This window comes from Acomys russatus, chromosome 23, assembly GCF_903995435.1.
Source record: "Acomys russatus chromosome 23, mAcoRus1.1, whole genome shotgun sequence".
NCBI classification, from domain to species: Eukaryota; Metazoa; Chordata; class Mammalia; order Rodentia; family Muridae; genus Acomys; species Acomys russatus.
In genome coordinates this window covers 23,588,248-23,608,539 of record NC_067159.1, presented here as the reverse complement: position 1 = coordinate 23,608,539, position 20,292 = coordinate 23,588,248, and the positions used below count along the sequence as shown (strand labels likewise).

Genomic DNA, 20,292 nt, shown 5'->3' with positions numbered 1-20,292 from the left:
CATGAGTGACCCCAAGAATTCTACCAAGAAACTCCTACAGCTGATAAACACCTTTAGCAAAGTGGTTGGATACAAAATCAATTTTAAAAATTGGCAGCCCTCCTTTATACAAAAGACAAACAGGCTGAGAAAGAAATTAGAGAAGCAACACCCTTCACAATAGCCACAAAAAACATAAAGTATCTTGGTGTAGTTCTAACCAAGCAAATAAAAGACCTGTATGAAAAACACTTCAAGTCTCTGAAGAAAGAAATTGAAGAAGACATCAGAGGTTGAAAAGCTCTCCCACGTTCATGGATAGGTAGGATTGACATTGTAAAAGTGGCCATCTTACCAAAAGCAATCTACAGATTGAATGCAATTCCCATCAAAATGCCAACACAATTCTTTACAGACCTTGATATAACAATTATTAACTTCATTTGGAAAAACAAAAAACCCTGAATAGCCAAGACAACCCTATACAATAAAAGATTTTCCAAAGGTATCTCCAACTCTGATCTCAAGCTGTACCATAGAGAAACAGTATTAAAGGCAGCATGGCACTGGCATAGAAACAGACAGATGGATCAATGTAATTGAACTGAAGACCCAGAAATAAACCCACACACCTATAAACACTTGATTTTTGACACAGAAGCCAAAACCATACAGTAAAAAAAATATAGCATCTTGAACAAATGGTACTGGTTTAACTGGATAGCAACATGTAGAAAAATGTAGGTAGACCCTTATTTATCTCCCTGCACAAAACTAAAGTCCAAATGGATTAAAGATCCCAATATATAACCAGACACACTAAATTTGCTAGAAGAAAAAGTGGGGAAGAGCCTTGAACTCATTGTCAGAGGAAACAACTTCCTGAAGAGAACACCAATAGCTCAGGCTCTAAGAGCAACAATTAATAAAGGGACCTCAGGAAAATCAAAAGCTTCTGTAAGGCAAGTGACACTGTCAACAGAACAAAATGACAACATGCACATTGGGAAAAGATCTTAACCAACCCCGCATCTGACTGCGGGCTAATACCCAAAATATATAAAGAAATCAAGAAATTTAAAACCACCAAACCAAATAATCCAATTTAAAAATGGGGTACAGAACTAAACAGAGAACTCTCAGCAGAGGAATATCGAACAGCCAAAAAACACTTAAAGAAATGTTCAACATCCTTAGTCATCAGGGAAATGCAAATCAAAATGACCCTGAGGCTCCATCTTCTACCTATCAGAATGGCTAAGATCAAAAACTCAAGTGACAGCACATGCTGGAGAGGATGTGAAGAAAGGGGAACACTCCTCCATTGCTGGTGGGAGTGCAAGCCTGTACAACCATATTTGAAATTAATCTGGCACTTTCTCGGAAAATTGGGAATAGTGCTACCTAAAGACCCAGCAATACCACTCCTGGGCACATACCTGAAAGATGCTCAACTACATTCATAGCAGATTTATTCACAATATCCAGAATCTAAAAACAACTTAGTTGTCCCTCAACCAAAGAATGGATTTAAAAAACTGTGGTACATTTACACAATGGAATACTACTCAGCTATTAAAAATAAGGAAATCTTGAACTTAGCAGGCAAAAGGATGGAACTAGAAATGATCATTCAGAGTGAGGTAACCCAGACCCATAAAGACACACATGGTATATACTCATTTATAAACAGATATTAACCAAATAATATAAGATGGCCATACTACAATACACAGACCTAAAGGAGCTAAATAACAAGGAGGACCCTAGGGAGGATGTTTAATTCTCACTCAGAAGGACGAATAGAATAGACACCAGAAGCAGTTGAAGAGAAGGAACAGAAAGGGAACCTATCATAGAGGTCCTCTGAAAGACTCCACCCAGAAGGGGATCCAAGCAGATGCTGAGACACACAGACAAACTCTGGGATGGAGCACAGGGAGTCTTATGGAAGAGTTGGGGAATAGAGGGACCTAGAGAGATCAGAAGCTCCACAAGGAGACCAATGGAGCAAACAAATCCAGGTGGAGGAGGGGGTGCTGCAGAGACTGATGTACAGTGTGGACCTAGTCCCTCTGCTCAGATGTAGTAGATAGGCAGAGGAGTCTCCTTGTGGGTCCCATAATATGGTGAGTAGGGACTACTTCTGACATGGACTCTGGCCCCCACGCATTGATCACTTTCCTCTGGCAGAGTGGCCTTGCCAGGCCACAGAGGAAGAGGACACAGGCAGTCCAGATGAGACTTGATAGTCTGAGGTCAGATGTTAGGGGAGGAGGGCTCCCCTTTCTGGGGACTAGGGGTGGGAGTAAGGGTGGTCTGGACGTGACTGAAAAGGGGGTTACAATCAGGATGTAAAGCAAAGTAAAAAATTTAAACATAAACAAAGAAAAAGAGCACTCTCTACTCGAAGAGGACCTGGATTCAGTCCAGCATCCACATGGTGGCTCACAACTGCCTTTAACTCCAGTTTCAAAAGATCTGGTACCCTCTTCTGGCCTCCGAGGACAGATACTGGGACTCGCTATTGGGACTCCAAGTGAGAGAGGTATGGAAGAATGGGGAGATAGAAGGACCCAAAGGGTCCTGGAACCTTACGGGAAGACCATCAAGGCTGGCAGATATGGACCCAGGGGCCTACACAAACTACTGTACCAACCAAAGACAATGCATGCAGTAAACCTAGACCCCCTATTCATATCTAGCCAATGGATAGTGCATTCTTCACAGCTGTGTGGAAAGCAGAGACTGACTCTGACATGAACTCTGGTGCCCCCTATTTGATCACTTCCCTTTGGTGGGGAGGCCTGGTGGCACTCAGAGGAAGGGGAAGCAGGTTATCTAGATGAGACCACATAGGCTGTGATCATATGGTGATGGAGGAGGTCCCCTTCTGTCACAGGCCTAGGGGAAGGGAATGAGGTGAAGGAGGGAGGGAGGGGGAACAGGAAGATACAAGTGAGAAGGATAACAATCTAGATGTAATCTGAATAAATTATTTAAATAATTAAAAAAAGTAAAATGGAAACATGCAATATTGTATGGATAGGCATTCATATTATCTTGAACCTTGGTGTTGGCACCTAATAAATACTAACTTCAGGAAGTTTCTCTGATAGAATTGAAACAGACCTGATGCTCTAAGCATTTATGAAGCCCAACATTAATGTCGACATTACTAAAAAGAGGAGATGATGGTATTTAAAGATGTTTGCTTCCTATCACTGGCAGAGCTTCCTCAAATCCAGCAAGAGTCTGCGGATTCTAAAATGTCAACCTCTGTATTTATACAAGAGTCTGAGAAATTGTACTATGCCCCATAATGTACTTATTTGTTTGGGTGCTGGGTTCTAACCCAAAGTCTCACATGGTCAGCAAGTGCCCCACCGTGGAGTCACATCCCCTGCCAATACAACCTATAGCTTGAAGCGTCTCCCTTTTTCTGAAGTGTTTGCTGTGTTTTAATGTCAACAAAAGAAGAATGAAACAATTGCAGACCCTCAAATGATGATACATGCACCCCAAGTTGGCATAGACAGTTTTCTTTCTTAGAGAACTTTTTTTTTTAGTTCATACAACATATGTCAAGGAGTTAGAGGTGAACATGGTTAAATGATGCAAAATACTCTCTTAGGAAGTGAAGGTATTGTGTCTCTGAGAACACCATTCTTAGTGTGAAAAAAAAAAGAAATGTCCTATCATAGAATCGATTTCTTGGACCAGAACAAAAAGGCACTATCTTAACCTTCTTGCCTTTAGAAGTTATTTCCCCATGGTAAGAGATGAACAAATTTGTAACCACTCAATGATAATTAAAGTTAAAAAAAGATATTTAAGTTTTGTCTCATTTATTTCAGTATTTGTACAAATTACTGCAGATGCATGTGGAATTATACCTTAGAACCTTGTAGATGCAATCACTCCCAAGCTGAACTCCAAGCCACATTCCAAAGTGACCCTCATTTGAAAGCTCTGGCTGCAGACTGCTTGTGCTAGTTTTTCTGATTTTAGCCTCTTGCTGCTCTTATCTTACTGTTTTTCAAAACAATTCAAATGTAGAGGATCTATTTTTGACTTTAATTCTTTACTGCAGCCCCTGAACATAGTTTCCTAATAACAAGTTAAAATGTGTGTGTAGTTTGTGGCTCACTATTACTGATGTAAACTCAAACCCTTTCTTTGATTTGGGTTGGCATCACCCTCTTTCCCATTTCACACAGAAAATCCCTTTGGAAACACCATGAGGTTTGTATTTCTTTGCTTTTATGGAATGATGAATGCTTATCTTATGTAGATATGTGAACTTTGGTGGCTGATTTTAGATTTCATGCTGTGTGTCATCTTGTAGGTATACGCCTTAAGTAAAAGGGTGATGTTGAGCTTTACAGCATACACTAGGACTTTGTTCATTATTCCTGCCATCATTTTGAAGCCAGAATGTACATAAACAATGTCTGGTCTACTGAGATTAGAGAGGAGGGTAAATGAAGCTGTGTCATTGTCATGCAGCTTTGACAGAAGAAAAGAAAGTCTTAAAAGTTGGGTGACAAATTTTTGGGAAGATTTTCAGTAGCATTCAGAACTATAAGGGAGACAGCGTGTTTGCAGTGTAGTAAAATAGGATCTGTTAGTCTCGGCAGCTTACAGAGATGCTGCACTGACGTTGACAGTGGGACAGTGGTGCTGTGGATTCTGGGCGGTGTCCATAAGGTTGGTGGAGTTCTGTCGGGAACACGGTTCTTTCCCTTCCCTCTACTTCTCTAACTTTCCCATTGTTTCCCTCCCTCCACCCCCCCACTAAGAAATAGCAATACAGGGGGCTGGAGAAATGGCTCAGTGGTTAAGAGCACTGACTGCTCTTCCAGAGGTCATGAGTTCAATTCCCAGCAACCACATGGTGGCTCACAACCATCTATAATGTGATCTGATGCCCTCCTCTGGCTGCAGGTGTACATACAGGCAGAGCGCTGTATACATAATAATAAATAAATAAATCTTAAAAAAAAAAAAGAAATAGCAATACAGAGAATAAACAGAAAAGGCAAATCTTTATATGCAAATGCTAACTAAAAACATGAAGCTTTGTTCTATGTCTTCAGAAGGCACCTGTATAGCTCCTTTTCTTCTCTGCTGAATAGTGAAGATTGGGAGCTGACCAGTAAAGCCACCTGTACTGCAACCAGGCTCTGGCCAGGGCCACGTGGTAGCTCTGAGCTGCAGTTCAGAGCTGTGGAAGCTTCCTCATTTGTGGGATGCCTGTGCACTGGCTAAGCAGAGTGTGAAAGTCTTGTTAGTTCTCCTGCAGGGGGCAGCATACCTGTTCTTAGCTACTGACTCTCCTCCTCTCCCACAGTACTACCTGCATATGGATGGTAGAGGCAATTACGAATTCAAAAAGATCACAGAAGAGACAGTTGAGTTCGGATCATAGAGACCATCTGGAGAACTTCACCTTCTTCAAACAAGATAATGAGCAGAGTGCATTCGTAAATGCAAAGTGCATTGTAAAATAAAGTTAAGCTTGTTTTTCTAAAATAAAAAAAAACAGCAACAAATAACTAGATATAGGATAATTGAAACATGTTAAAACATTTAATATTGTATAGGATTATTACTAATTGTGTATATGTTGGTTTAATTATTAACTATGTACTAATAATGTCCTTATTCTGTGGTTTAAAAAGCTCCCTATTTGGGGGCATGGTCTGGTGCTTTGTATTTTGTATTTTGAGATTCTTGCTGTTTACAAGCAAAGTATAACATAACATAAGTATTGCTGTTAAAGCTTGCTCTACCTATGTAAAGTCGATTGCGCAGAGCAGAGTGAAGAGGGAAGGTCAAAGTTTGCAGGCTTTGAGGAGAGATGGATTTTGGGTAGGTAGATACAGGAGGAGAAAGAAGAAATAGCCAGGAGGATAGAAAAGAGCTAGGTGGGCCAGTAGGAGGAACTCTGACATTCTGCATGGAGAGAAATGGCCCAGATGAAGAACATAAGCAAGTATTTTGGGATTATGCATGGGAAATAGCCCAGATAGAGATTATTAAGTCAGATGGCATGAGATGGAGGCTGGGAAATAACAGGTGGTAGTTTGGGGGTTAATATCTGCCCAGCGCAAGGTAAATTAAGGCTTATTCTAAAATACAACAGATATCCAAGTCTTTTATTGGTTGAGAGTGGGGTAAATAATACCACCACAATAATTATAGACTAATTTTATAATAAACATTACTAGATTATTATATATAATGATGACATACCCAAATTAAATTGGGCTTAAATAAATATAACCTGATTCATTTTTGGATGTAAACCATTTGAAGTCAGCTAATTTGACTTTTATGGCTCTTTCTTTTCCTTTAATGAAGAACCCTATTTAAAACTGGCCTCACCCAACAGGATGTCCCCTGAAAGTCTTCACTTACCAGGAGATTGGGATAGGTGCGGGGACCTCTTATTGTCACTTTAGGTGAGAGAAGTATGGGCGAATAGGGAAATAGAAGGATCCAGAATGTTCTAGAAACCTACAAGAAGAACATCATGATGGTCAGATCTTGACCCAAGGTGGTCTGCCCAAGCTACTGCATCAACCAAAGACAATACATGCAGTAAATATTGAGCTGCTACTCAGATCTAGCCAAGAGACAGGACATTTTCCATATTCATGTGGAGAGCAGGGACTGACTCTGACACGACCACTTCCCCTTGGTGGGGAGGCCTGGTAGCACTCAGAGAAAGAATAGGAAGGCTATCAAGATGAGACTTGATAGGCTGTGACCATATGGTGATGACCATATGGTGAGGGAGGAGGTCCCCTTCTGTCACAGACCTAGGGGATGGGAATAGGGTGAAAGAGGGAGGGAGGGAGGGAGGGAGGAATGGGAAGAGACAATCAAGGGAATAAAAATTTAGATGTAATCTGAATAAATTAATTTTTAAAAATTTAAAAACTGGCCTCAGTGGGTAGTGGTGGTGCATGCCTTTAATCCCAGCACTCAGGAGGCTGAGGTAGGTGCATCACTGTGAGTTTGAGGCCAGCCTGGTCTACAAAATGAGTCCAGGCCAGCCAAGGATATACAGAGAAACTCTGTCTTGAAAAACAAAACAAAACAAAAATCATTTAGGGATGGAGAGATGGCTCAGTGGTTAACAGCACTGGCTGGTCTTCCAGAGGCCATGAGTTCAATTCCCAGCAACCACATAGGGGCTCGCCACCACCTATAATGTGATCTGATGCCCTATTCTGGCCTGCAGGTGTACATGCAGACAGAGCACTGTATACATAATAATAAATAAATCTTTTTTTTTAAACTTGGCTTCATTAGCTGTTCTATTCTAACGAAGTTATAGGCTTTGATCTTTTACAAACCTACTTTATTTGTTGTTCTTTAATAACTTTACTTCCCTTCCAACCCACCTACCCTAGATAGGAGAGAAAAGAGGTTAATTGGGACAACAGAAGGAGGCATTTTTACACTTAGTTCCTTGGGCCCATTCCACTCTTTGTCATCAGGATTCCAGCAGACCCATTAAACAGTAAACCAGAAATTCAGCAAAAGTGACTGCAACCACAGCAGCCAGAGCCCAGAACCTCGAAGGATTCTTTGGAGCAGTTCTCCCTAGGAGCATCTTGAAGTGAAGTATTGAGCAGCCAAGAAGTGGGAACTGATGCTAAAGCCAAAAGCCAAAGCCTCTGGTTTCGAGACCATCTCCTCTCAGAGTCCATACCAGGATGTTCACCAGATGACAAAAACCAAGGTCCTGCATGCGATAGTTCCCCTTCTAGTGGAAAAGCATCATGTGCCCTCTCACAAGTCTGTTCCCAGTGAACAAACATCACAGGCTTTCACACAGTCTGTTTCACATCCCGCACCTGGGATTAAAACAAAACCACGTTTACATTCCCTGCAAAAAGTAGTCTTGAGATTTATTTGTGTGCCCCATGGTAGTGGATACCGAACCAATAGCAATGTATTATTAAACTATATACCATTGTTACAGGGTATCAGTTATTACACAATAGAAGCTTTCTTCAGCAGCTATATTTATTCTCATCCCTCCTCTGTTTGACTCCAGGAGAGCCATTTGGGTTTTCTCTAGCTAAATAGCAAACGTTTCCCTCTGTCTTTCAGATTGAGTTGTGTGAAGGATCTTTGTGGCCGTGTACTACAATGTGTACGCAATTGTGCTTACAACCTGTGGTTGCTACACGTTGCACCCAGTCTACTCAGTGTTTGGATATTCAGCCCAAGGTCTTATGAGAATATCATATTTTTGTGGAGAGAATTGAACCAGTCTATCAGGGATGTCGTTGTGTAGTGGTGAGCCCCACGCGTCTGCAGAGGCACTACATGAAGCAACGCACTGAGTATGCAATGCAGTTGCTGTCCTTGACTGTGGCTTTAGTTTTTAAAATGCTAAACATTATCATGCACACCGGGGAATGACATGTCCTAGGAACTGTCTCTGCCTCCTGTAGAACTGCTTTTGTATCTGGATTACTGTGTTGAGAAGTCAGTCTGGCTCCCCGGGCACCATTAGTGACTACATGTGTTGTTTGCACGAAGAAGAGCCGAGCCTGGACGTGATCAGTTAGTGGTTATGAAATCAGTTTTATCGAGTGGGCTCTGAAAGGGCATTTGATAATCTTGTTTCTGCATAACTCAGAATCACTGGCTACCAAAATAATTTTGGTGGATTGATTCCATAAATATATCACATTCTGTTCAGATTAGAATAAAAATTTGGCTAGCCTACACAAGCTTTGCTTGTCCTTTTTTATCCTTGTGCCTAAATGCTGACATTCAGAAAGTGCTTTTAGCACTTAGATGGTCTTTTTTTTTTTTTACAAAACCTTATTAAGTGAACTTTACACTCACTATGAGCTCTGGCTAGGATGGGACTCACTGTGTAAAATCAGGCTGCCCTTGAACTCAAAAACATCCACCTGTGTTTGCCTCGTGAATTCTGGGATTAAAGACACTATGTTCACCCAGCAAATATACACTTTTTAATTTGCATTTTTTTTCTTAGACAAGATAATCCCCACCAAATGTTTGTATCTCCCAAATGCTACCAATTATCCAGGGGAACCTAAAAGATGGTCCATTCCAGGAAAAGCTTTGAGGCATAAGAAAACTACAAATTTTCAAATTTCTAGGCTATTCCAAGGCTGCCAGCAGACTTATTCATCTTCTTGTCTGCCTCCAAATTTCTTTCTTATTTAAATCTAATAACTAAATACCTCACCATATGAGACAGAGGATGGTCTTCAGGAGAATCTTAGTGTATTCTAACATAACGATGGTTTTCTAGGGCTGACCATAGAGCAGTGTTCCCAAACAGGAATGGCACTGCTGAGTCATTCTCTGCATAATTATCACAAGCTACACTGAATGTGCTAGTTTAACTTGGACAATAAGTACAAAAGTAAATGGAAAAACTTTATGGATGACCTGTGCGCCACAAGGGTAGATAGATGATCCTTCTGTGTATGATTAAGCGAGGGTTCTGCTATGTTATGCGGATTTACATGACAGCCATTTGAGAGCTTTTTCTCCTTAAATAGGATTGATTCCACTCTATTAAAGCCAAGATTAAATGTTTTAAAAGGTAGCAGTTGGCGGAAGATTGCATGTTAAACACAGATGCCCTAGAACGTGCATAAAGAGTTTTTTTTCTGATAGAACAAGATTTCTTAAGAGGTAGAAACTCCAACTGAGTGTTCACAAGTTCTAGTTTATTAAACGTATGCCAAACAGTAGTTTTAGGTGGAAAAAATCTGTAGAATGCATTCAAGCTGTGTTTATGAATTAATAGTAAGGTTGAGAGGATCTAGCACCCTAAGGAGACAAGCAGTTTGGCCCACTAGAGGGCAGCAGATCCCCGTTTGTCCAGTTTCAGCTCCAAAGCCCTTTGTGCTGTTGACCTAAGAGCAGCTGTTTAATGCCAACCATAAGGAGAAATACGGCTGTGTGCAGTGGTCAATATTTGGGGCTGAAACTTCTGATCCTTGCATCGCTGCCTCACCACGTCTATAGTGACTTCCTCCTGCTGTGAACAGCTCTGTACCTTATTATATCCAGACCTGCTTTCCGTCTACAGATAATTCAAATTCCTTAGATTATGAAGCGAGGGAATTACATAATAATGCTATAATTATTCTGGCAGAGAAATGCAAGGTCAGGCATGAGCTCCTGGAGCCTGCTTTGCCCTTCACGTGGTACACGGAGCTCTTTGTCCTGGGCAACACATGTGAGCAGGAACTCAAGATAAGGCGAAGGCTCCCTTCGCTGAGGACATAACCTGGCTCTTTCTGGACTCTGCAGCACAGGCTTGTTGCTGTGGTAACAGAAGCTGCACTGGTGCAAGCAGGTTCAGTCCCTGCAGTGGGGCAGCCTGGGCAGGTCTGTTATTGAGTGAAGACACAAAACCTATGAGTTAAACTGGCCCTTGACAACTCCTGGCCTTCCAGAGGGAAGCCAAGGCAGGTTTGCAGTCCACCCAGCTCAGAGTATCTTCACCCTGTCTGAATCCTCTCTCTGCGCAGCGAAGACTTCTGCTGCATCTGAAGGACTCACTCACTTCTCCATTTCAGAGTCACTGAGTCAACTCAGCAGGACCCAGTCCCTGTGCTTAGTTTCCCCAGTGAGGTCAAACCCAAGAGCCAAACCCAGTGGTTGCCCACAAAGAAGCCTCAGTCTAGAGACTTCGCCCCGTCTACCTCACTCCCTTCCTGATCCTTCTAGATGTTGTCAACATAAAATGGAAGGCAGTTTTCTTCCTCTTTCAGCCTCATCCACAGTGCAAGTGAGGGACTATGGGGAGAGATCTCTCTCAGTCTCTACTAGGTTACAGCGCGTTCTTCCTCCTCTGTGAGAGTGCATCCCCACCATGAGCCTTAGGGTCCCTCAAGAGGCCCAGTCCTGTCAGGCTTGGCACATAACTTGTTCAGCCATGTGAACCAAAGTGTGGAGCAGAAGAGCCAAGACCATGAGTTTGAATGAGTCCAAGGGTCGAAGGGCAGGGAAGAGGGAAATGATGCAATTATAACCAAAATGTTCTTTTATAAAAAGTGGCACCAACCTGGGTGTTTTGTTTTTTTTTTTGCTTTTTGCTATGTATGTGCGCTCACCTTTGCTTTGATCCCAGTGGGGACCCCTCTTTGTTTGAGTGTTGTAATGAGAAGACTCTGTAAGGAACCACCACCTACCAACACTCACCAACGTTAGTGTGAGTGCAAACTACACATTGTTGGAAGCCACTAAGATTGCTAGGATCCATTGTCACCACAACAAAGTCACCTAATGCAAAGACCAAGTAGCAAATAATAAATGGAAGATATAAATGTGACAGTCACGCTCCCAATCACCTTTATTTATATAAAAGTATATTAAATAAATTATCTCAATATATACAAATAGAAGCTATATAAATAGAAAATCCCATACACAAAACCTTTAAAATGTATATAAATATATACATTGTTAACCATAAACATTTTCAGTACCTTAAATCATAAAGCTATGTAGTTTCCTTGTATAGTCTTATAAAAATAGAGTTGGCTGTCAACTATTAAATCCTCACCATTGTCAGTTAAAGTGCTGCACTGTAATACATATCACAAAGATGCCCCCAAGCAGAAATATCCTGCATTTAATAATTTGAAAGTCTGCCAATTGCTTTGAACTTCCAAAAGTACCTAGTAGAGGAACAAAAAGAAAGCAAACAGCACTTTACAAAAGAACAACTGTTAGAAAATTCCACCCTATTTCCATTTCACTGTTCTATAGCCTATGAAATCAGCTTCTCATATGAGTTCTCCAAAAGTCCACCCCGGATATATGAAGGACATCATCCTGGGTGAATTAGTGTCTACCTGAGCGTAGAATACACAATCTAAAGCATTTGTGCAATAGGCACTGCAGTATTAGCCAGTCTGTACCATTCAGTAGATTCTAAAGTGACAAATACTAGTGTCAGAATAAAAACGTTAGCTGGAGTAACTCATCATGAAGGGAGCCTTTCTGACTAAGATCCTCAAACTCCATGCCCTGCGTCCTCTGTCCCACCAGAGGTCTTGTTAACGATGCCATGCAGGTAGTGTCATGTTAGCAGCTTCAGCCTCCTTCCTCTATGCCAAGTGCAGTGGAACGTTCTTCCCTTTCTGCTCAGCTCTGCGCTTTCTGCGCTTGCACAGACATACGGACAGGATGATGATAAAAATGGTGACCATGAACACCACTGCTCCCACAATGATGAGTGTCTCTGAAAAACAAAAAACAAGCATGTCCACAAACTAGTTGTTCCAGAGGCCACTCTCCTTTGACACCCTCCCACAGATCATTGTGTCCGTAGGGAAGATGGCAGGCAAGCTGTGACTTGGTATTAAGTACTCATGTCCTAAGTGTAATGTGCACACCCGGTGCCCATAGAACCTGACCCATTGCAAGTGCCCAGGGCAGCGCTTGATAACCAAGGGAGCCACATGGAGTCATGTCTAAATGCCCCTATAAGAACCCAGAAAAAAAAAAACTTTAAAACACCCTAAGGTCATTTCTCCCTAAGTGTTTGAACCACAGAGATACATGTTGCTCTGATGTGGGGGCAGCCGAGCCTCCCAGGGCACTGCCAGCCATGGCCACTCACCTCTTGGTGTACTCCTCTGTTGGTCCGTGCACAAAGTAATGCTTTCTGGGCTCCTTTGATTGATTTTCCTGGAGAGCAGCACAGCTTGTGCATTAAAACAGTAGCTTGACCCTTTTTCTACATCAATTGAGAATTCATTAGTGTTTGATTCAGCTCTTTTCTGTAAAAAGATGGAGAATTATTGTTCACCAGAGCTCAGACTGAGTTCTTCCCCTTAAGTGGCTCAGGAAGGCGACACTGACACCAGGGCTCTAAGCAGAGTCTATGCAGACAGCACTGAGGGAGGATTAGAAGTGACCTGGCTCACCAGTAACCCTGATTACTGCTAAGGATGCCTTTGCCAAGGCAGAAAGATACAGCAAGTACATCCAACTCAATTCAGCCCTTTTATTCTATAGGAGAAGAAAGATGCCCTGGTAACAATGCCCAGTGTCGCAAAGCAGCATGAAGAAACACACACACACACACACACACACACACACACACACACACACTTATGCACATACACTCAAATTAATTAATACATTGTCCCCCTCTGGTATCCCTGATAAGAGGATGTGGGAGCGGACAGTCTGGTCCAGCTACTTGCTTAGGAAACTGGAATCTCTGAAAAGACCCTGCCCAAGGACACAAGACAACTAGCTCAGAAGTGACAGGCAGAACAAGGATCTATTGTCCATATCATCATGCCAACCCCTATTCCTGTATATGTGAACTGGGAAGGATACGGGCTGTGGAGAATCTAGGATCTATAAAACCAGGCATAAAGTGAATGAAATAGCTCACCCTTCCTGAGCTTAAGTCTCTTCGATAAGTAAGTATATAACTCAAGTCGTTGCCGAAAAGTTCCCGCAGGGTGAGGAATGTGCCGTTCTTGCCCTTTCTGACTAACGTTTGTGAGTCTTCCACTGTCACGTTCAGTTTTGTGCCATCTTGTTTAAAATGCTGAATTACTGGCTGTCCGAGTTTTGCTGAAATAGAAAAACAAAATTGCCTTGGTTGGAAATTACAATCAATACAAAGAAAAGATGACTTAGTTATCATAACTGACAACCCCTCCCTGGCTCCTATGGAGCATCTAGACAGACTCAGGTGCAGTAGCAGGAGTGGTGGCCATCCTAGAGCTGAGTCCCAGAACAGCACAGCGCAATGCCATCCTCTGGAGACACAAGGAGAATCTTCCTTATAGCCACTAGGAAATGTGAAGAGAGCCAGTGCGATTCATTGTAATCACAGACCTTAACAGATCCATTAATAGACTGGCATTTTAGCATGCACTCAATATGAACGTTCTATGGATATATTAACATTTTAAAATACTGGCATATATTTTACCTTGGCAGCATTATTCATATTTCAAGATTTTGGTGGCCATGTGTGGGTGATGGTGACAAGGCTGGACAATGGAGTTTTTCAAGGTTCCATATTTTTGCTACATTAAATTAGGGGCTGGAACACCCAGGAAGTTTTCCTGGTCCATCATGGAATCTAATTTAAGTTATTGGTTGCTGGTTCAGTTAGCTCAGCTCGTGCGCTCTGGTTATGTGATGGTCAAACAAGTCCTCACTCAATGCAAGTCACAGGAGTGTGTGTGTGTGTGTGTGTGTGTGTGTGTGTGTGTGTGTGTGTGTGTGTGTGTGTGTGTATACAGATATATCTTTAATCTAACAGCCAGTAGGAGATCACAAAGCACAAGCATATAAAAAGCCTAAACCAAGAATGAAGGCATTACAAACCAGGCTACTTACTGTCTCTGTATGGTGTAAACTTTGGGGAGTTTGAAAATTCCGGTTCCTCCCCATTGGTGTCACTTAGTGGGACAGATAGGACCTTTGCTTCATAGGTCCTGTGCACATCCTGAATGATCTCATCTGTGACGTCACACTCAGTGTCTGTAGTTAAGTAGCATTTGTTTTTCCAGTCGTTAGATCCAGAGCTAAAGGAAGGAGAGAAAACAAATGGGAGGTTATGGGGTCTGTGTCCATCAGGATGGACAGCCTTCTGCCCGAGGGCCCTGAGCTACCAACTGCAGCACAGGGAACCTGAAGGGCACTTCCCACCCTGAGCACTGAAGTGTGAATGCAAGGTCACCAGCCGCCAGGAAGCGGCTGGAAGCATGGAAGAACAGAGACACCAACCAATTTTCAAAGCCACACAGTAACTAGGGACAGAGCCTGGCTTGTTTGCCTCATTACATCGCTACATTCTAGCTGTAGCTACAAGAGTGAGAATACATCTCACCAAAGATCACAGAAACACAATACATAAGTAGTGCCAGTTTTAAAAGTTCATGCCGCCAAGGACAAAGGACAGGCCTTTCTTTTTTTAAGGCACCATTGAAGAAAAAATAATTTGAAAACCTTCTTCTGAAAATAAAATTCTTTGAAAGGACAAAAATGGCCACTAGTCAAGCACCACTAACTTGCTTCCTGAACGCCCTCTCATCAAATGGATGGCAGAAGTCACTGCTCTGTGGTCCATATCATGCTGCCAGACAGACCCCAGCACTCAAGCCATGTTCCACATCTCCATATCACCTTGCTTAGCTTTCACCTCTCCCTTGGTGGCTCCACATCCCCACCCCCACCCCCAACCTTGCTGTCATGAAAGCTCTGAACCTGCAGGCTCATTTTGGGCCAAGAGTTATGGTTCTCACCTCTCTGCCAAGCAGCAAGGCTTTGGCCTTTGTTGAGTATGAGACTGCTACCCCTTCAGGGTGAATACACACTTCCCATGACCACATACATTAAAAAGAACCAGCAGCTCCTTAGGGAGATTTGCACACAAAGAATCATGCATATAGCATATAGGAGAGCCAGTGCTTGCCTGACCATATAAGAGGATCATGAGAGAATGTAATTATGTAGGGAATCTTTTATTGATAGACTTCACTATTCAAAATATATATAGAATATGATTTTATGATGAGTAGGGGGAGTCGCACATAGATTCAATTATCTAAATCCACACAGAAGAGGCTCAAATGTTGATTCTCCAAAAGCTTTAAATAACCAGATGAAAGAAGCTTGGTACATATATCTGTTATTCTCAGACTCACAAACTAGCATTAAAGCTTGAATGTTTAATGTTGTATTTTTTTAGCTTTCGTCTATAAGAAGTATAGAGAGGCTGGTTAGATCCAGGATGATCAAAATGCACCCTGATTTTTTTTTTTTTTTCATAAAATGGTTTGTTTCCACAGATGTGACAAACAAGCTTTTCAGTGGCTAGGCTCTGGGTGAAGACACACCTGAGAGATGCGGTGTTGTTGCATCCAGCTTATGAGTTGGACCATGTGCTCCCTTAAAAACATGTAGGGACAGGGGCCTACATCACCCTGCGACAACAGGTCAATGAGAAGACATTCTCCAGTGAGGTCTTCTGGGTGCTGCCAAGACCACACCCACTTTAAAAGGCCTCACTTTTCCTCTAGGTTAGTGAAAAACTCCCCAAGCTTGGAAATAAAAGCCCCTCCTAGTTTACTGAGGAGTTTCAACAGGAAACAGACATACACCACCTGAGGGAGAGGTTGTGTCTGGAAGCTTCTATATTCAGCTTCAGACACAGCACACACTCTGGACTGGATGGCACAAGTCATGTCACAGTGCTAAGGCTGGGCCTCTGATGCTTCCCAGCTCCTCGCAGAGAAGATACTGTGGACACTCAGCCAAGGGCTTTGGTGCCACAGAGCCGCCCTTGGCCAGCACCACACAGCCAAGCTCCAGCGGCATGGGTGGGTGTGGGGAACAGAATAAAGGGGATTCAGGAAACGCAGTGATGAGCAGAGCTTTCCTTTCCTCCTAGCGGTGGAGCCTTGCAGCAGACTGGCAGAGCCTCCTCCAGACATGGTGCACCTCAGTTCCAGGCAACCTGCGCACCCATGACAGGCAGTCAGTGTGAGCCCTGGCTTCTCAGAGCCACAGTTCCATCTGGACAAATGACTGCTAGGATTCCCTTAGCCCTGGAGTCTCCTTCCCCCTGGGAAGGGTGAGGACTAGCTCAGGTCTCAGGCACTGACTGATGGAAACACGTCCAGGATCACCCCGCTCAGCACCAAGGTCCTGAGGAGGGTGACACCCAAGCCTGCGGGAATCCTTAAGCTGTGCCCTGAGCTCTGATGTTTGCAGATGTATCAATAATGGCCACCTTAAAAACTCAAAAATTACAACTAATAAGGGCTTCTATTTCAAAAATCAAGTGCTGTTCCAATTAAGACAACATATTAGAAAATAACCATTCCTCCCCAAAATCTAATCTTCATATCTAGAAGGATAAAGTAATGTCAGTAATTAATTTCCTAAGAAATAATAACTCTCAATTGTTAGGATATGAATTGGCAAAGTTAGAATCTTTTTTTACGTCAGGGTCTCACTATATAGCTCTAGTTGGCCTTGAACTCATAACCCTCCTGTATTATATGACTAACTTCACAGAGATTATAGTGTGCCACCATTACCAGTTCTACTGTATTGGCAGGTAGAGAATGGATTACAGATGGGGCACCAGGCTTTGTACATGGCAGACAAGAACTCTATCACTGAACTGTACCCCCTGCCTGTGAAATGATAACTTTGACTTGATTTGTAATTAAAGATTAAGCAACTCTTTTATCTCTATGTATCTATGCACAGCTATCCATGCACACATGCACACGTGCACACAGCCTCTCTTCCCCTATGGTTTGGCAATAGTTATCCTGGAGCTCATTTTGATAAACAAGAAAGCTGTTTAAAATACCCACACCTGAGCCTGGCATCCTAGTGCTATAAAAGGCTTGGCACAGGCTGAAACAGCACAACAAAGAGGGAAAGCATGCTTGAATTTTGTCAATTGTACTCACCACTATTAAAATAATTTCCACACCAGGCAGACCCAATTTCTCAAGCTCCTTGCACATCTCCTAGAATCTACCAGAAATCCAAAGCTTCCCAAGAATATGTAAAAACCCTCAGGAAACCACGTGGCAACGCTGAGACTTACACTAACAGTGTTGCATTACTTGCTCCTGAGAGCTGTCAATCAGTGACCAGGCTTGATTGAGTTAAACAGCCCCAGACAGCAAAGGATGTAGACAGTCCTTCAGTGTTTTCTAAGCTGCTCAGTGACTCAGGAGTCTGGCCTCCACAGAGATCCTGTGTACAACCAAATTTTAAATCACAGAGTCCATACAGTAATGAATCAAACACTGCTTCAGGGCAGTGTAGACACTGAAATTCCTCCTGCCTTGCCCTCACATGCCAGGAGCAGCTCAGTCTAGACAGCTAGTGACCAGGAAAGGCACTGGTGCTTCAGAGAGATCAGCTGCCATTGATCCTAAAGCATACTAAGACTGCCTGTGTGAGCAGGCTCACTCCTCCACGGCTTATATGCACTTATTAATTTTCCTGCATTACACCAAATAACTAGATAATTTATCATTTATTTACTTGGTTTATACCATTTATTTATTTTGAATCGGAGGTCCATGTATTGCAAGATGGCCTGGAACTTCCTACATATAGCTAAGAGTGAGTGAATTTTTAATCCTCCTGCCTCCACTTCCTGAGCGACACCAAGCCAATTCTATGTGACACTGAGGCTCTCATCCAGGGCTTCAAGTGTGCTAAGTAAGCACATCCCGGGCTCCCGTCATATCAGTTTAAAGTACGGAAATGTTTTCACCTTTCATCAGTGGCCAGAAAATTAGCATTAAAACCCTACCATTTGCTAAACAGCCTCTCGCAACAATCAGCTTTGACAAATCTGTATTAGTGCACAAGAGGTGGATGAGCAAAAACAAAATAATTTTTTTTTTTTAAACCTAGCTTACCTTATCCGAACAGTGTAGAAATAATTGACGGGTTTGGGTTCCCACTTCAAAATTGTCTTGAAATTAGTTGAATCCCAAGTTAAGTTAACCGCTTTCTCGGGAATGCCTACAGAGGACACAAAAGCACTGTAATTGCATGCACTTCTTTCTGTGGTCACCACCCTGTGCTAACAGTCTACAACAGTTTCCCGGCCTCCACCCTCCAAAGGAGCACGTCCTTGTTGTCAATCACAAACAAACAAACAAACAAACAAAAAAACATTACTAACTTATAGAGAACAGAGGGCTGTGTGGGTCCAATTTTTTCCTAGACGCTAATCGTTCTCCTGGCAACATCCACACAACAACTGGTGGTGGAAACAGCTAAAGACCCTCGAGTCCTTCTTTAAGCTGCTCAAGGGAAAGCTCACTTTATAAGGACAGGGAAGGAAGGCCCAAGGTCCACGCAGGTGCCAGAGTCCCAGACCTTCTGAAGCAGCCAGACTCGGATAGCAGCAGCCAGGAAGGGTTTCAATAAGTTCGAACCAGGGACCGTCCCACGCACGTTGAGACAAGTGAGGAATGCACATAACGAAAAATCTTAACGTGATCTTCCCCACTGTAATCTAAAATATCTCGGCACCGAAACTCCCACTGAGAGCAAGGTAGACGTGCAGCCCACGTGGCAGCTGTCACATGGTGGGGATGCCATCCCATTAAAATGCAGTGTTATCAAGGTCTCTTTTTGCAAGTCCTCAGGTTTCAGTCTTTGCCTCACCCCAAATTTGGGAAGACTGGGTGTGCACTGTCTTCCCTGAGCTTACAGCAGCATTGCTTCTATCAGATCTAAACCAACGGCCACAAGAACATATCTCTATTACGGGAAGGCCCACTCCTTATCAAAGATAATATACAAGCCATGCAAAAGACGCTGACTTGGGCAGAGGCGGCCCACCTTCAAGGGCGCAACTACCTAGGAAGCTTTTTCCTCAGAGTTAAAGCAGGAACCCCAGATCATTTTAGGCAACCAAGTGGACCCATCGAGCAGGCATCTTCACCTATGACAACAACCTGGTTCTAGCACCAACTACCTCCCTGCCCTGTGTTCATTCAAACCATCAGGGCAAGCGCAGCCGGAGTTCAAAGGTGTGGCGGGACACCTTGGGGGTCCCCCAAGGAACCAGAGCAGCGTCCTAGCCAGTAAGGGTCCGTCTTCTGTCTATCGCGGGCAGTGTGCCCTGGCTTCTCAGGACTGGTGCAACTCACCTGCAGCCCAGGCCACCTGGGCTAGGAGGCAACCGAGAAAGGTGGGCGCGAGGGCCGCTAGGAGGCGCGGGCGCACGTCGATCGCCATGTCCAAAGGCTGGTGTCGAGGTCTCGGGGCTTTGGTGGCAGCACCGCGTGGGCTGTGATCTGAGGCGGAGGGAGACGGTACTGAATGCACGCAGGCTGCTCGGGTCCGCGCGGGGCGCGTTATAAAGATCCGCGCGGACACCGGCGCCTCTCCACGGCGCGCCGCCTCCGCAGAGGCCCCGGACTCCCCGCCCCTGGTCCGGGTCACTCTCCTTCGCTGTGGGCGGCTCCCAGTTAGTCCACACCCCTGCCCCGCCCCCTCCCATAGGAAACTCCGAGACCCCGAAAGTGGTGACTCAACCGTGATTCAGCTGCGCCGCCAAGCACCGAGCTGTCCTTCAAGCTCAGGCGGATCCAGGTGCTTCTGCTTCGGAGACTGAGCCTCCTGACTAAGGGGTTCTGTTGGAGGGACCTGAGTTGAAGGTCAACGGAGCCTTACTTTTCCTGTGCTTTAGATGTAGCCTGCACCCCCTAGTAGAGGATTTATCAGGGACCGTGGACCATCCTGGGCAGCCCAGGTCAATTT

At 43.6% G+C, this 20,292-nt stretch overlaps 2 protein-coding genes across 2 annotated transcripts in view; one reads left to right on the top strand and one right to left on the bottom strand.

The window, feature by feature from the left end:
- The window catches only part of Abcd3 (ATP binding cassette subfamily D member 3), a 221,766-nt gene extending 216,155 nt beyond the window's left edge, over positions 1-5,611 (top strand). Inside the window, exon 23 of the mRNA XM_051165701.1 lies at positions 5,333-5,611. Within this exon, the coding sequence (XP_051021658.1) occupies positions 5,333-5,410 (78 nt within the window). The 3' untranslated portion in view covers positions 5,411-5,611. The remainder of the gene's footprint in view (positions 1-5,332) is intronic.
- A 5,713-nt stretch (positions 5,612-11,324) lies between these two features.
- LOC127206412 (tissue factor-like) lies at positions 11,325-19,920 on the bottom strand. The gene is made up of 6 exons (XM_051165708.1): positions 19,680-19,920; positions 18,435-18,540; positions 14,374-14,561; positions 13,412-13,596; positions 12,626-12,785; positions 11,325-12,244 (listed from the first exon to the last, which is right to left on the bottom strand). The coding sequence occupies exons 1-6, from the start codon at positions 19,765-19,767 to the stop codon at positions 12,111-12,113; spliced, it is 861 nt and encodes a 286-aa protein (XP_051021665.1). The 5' UTR covers positions 19,768-19,920; the 3' UTR covers positions 11,325-12,110.
- Positions 19,921-20,292: the final 372 nt, after the last annotated feature.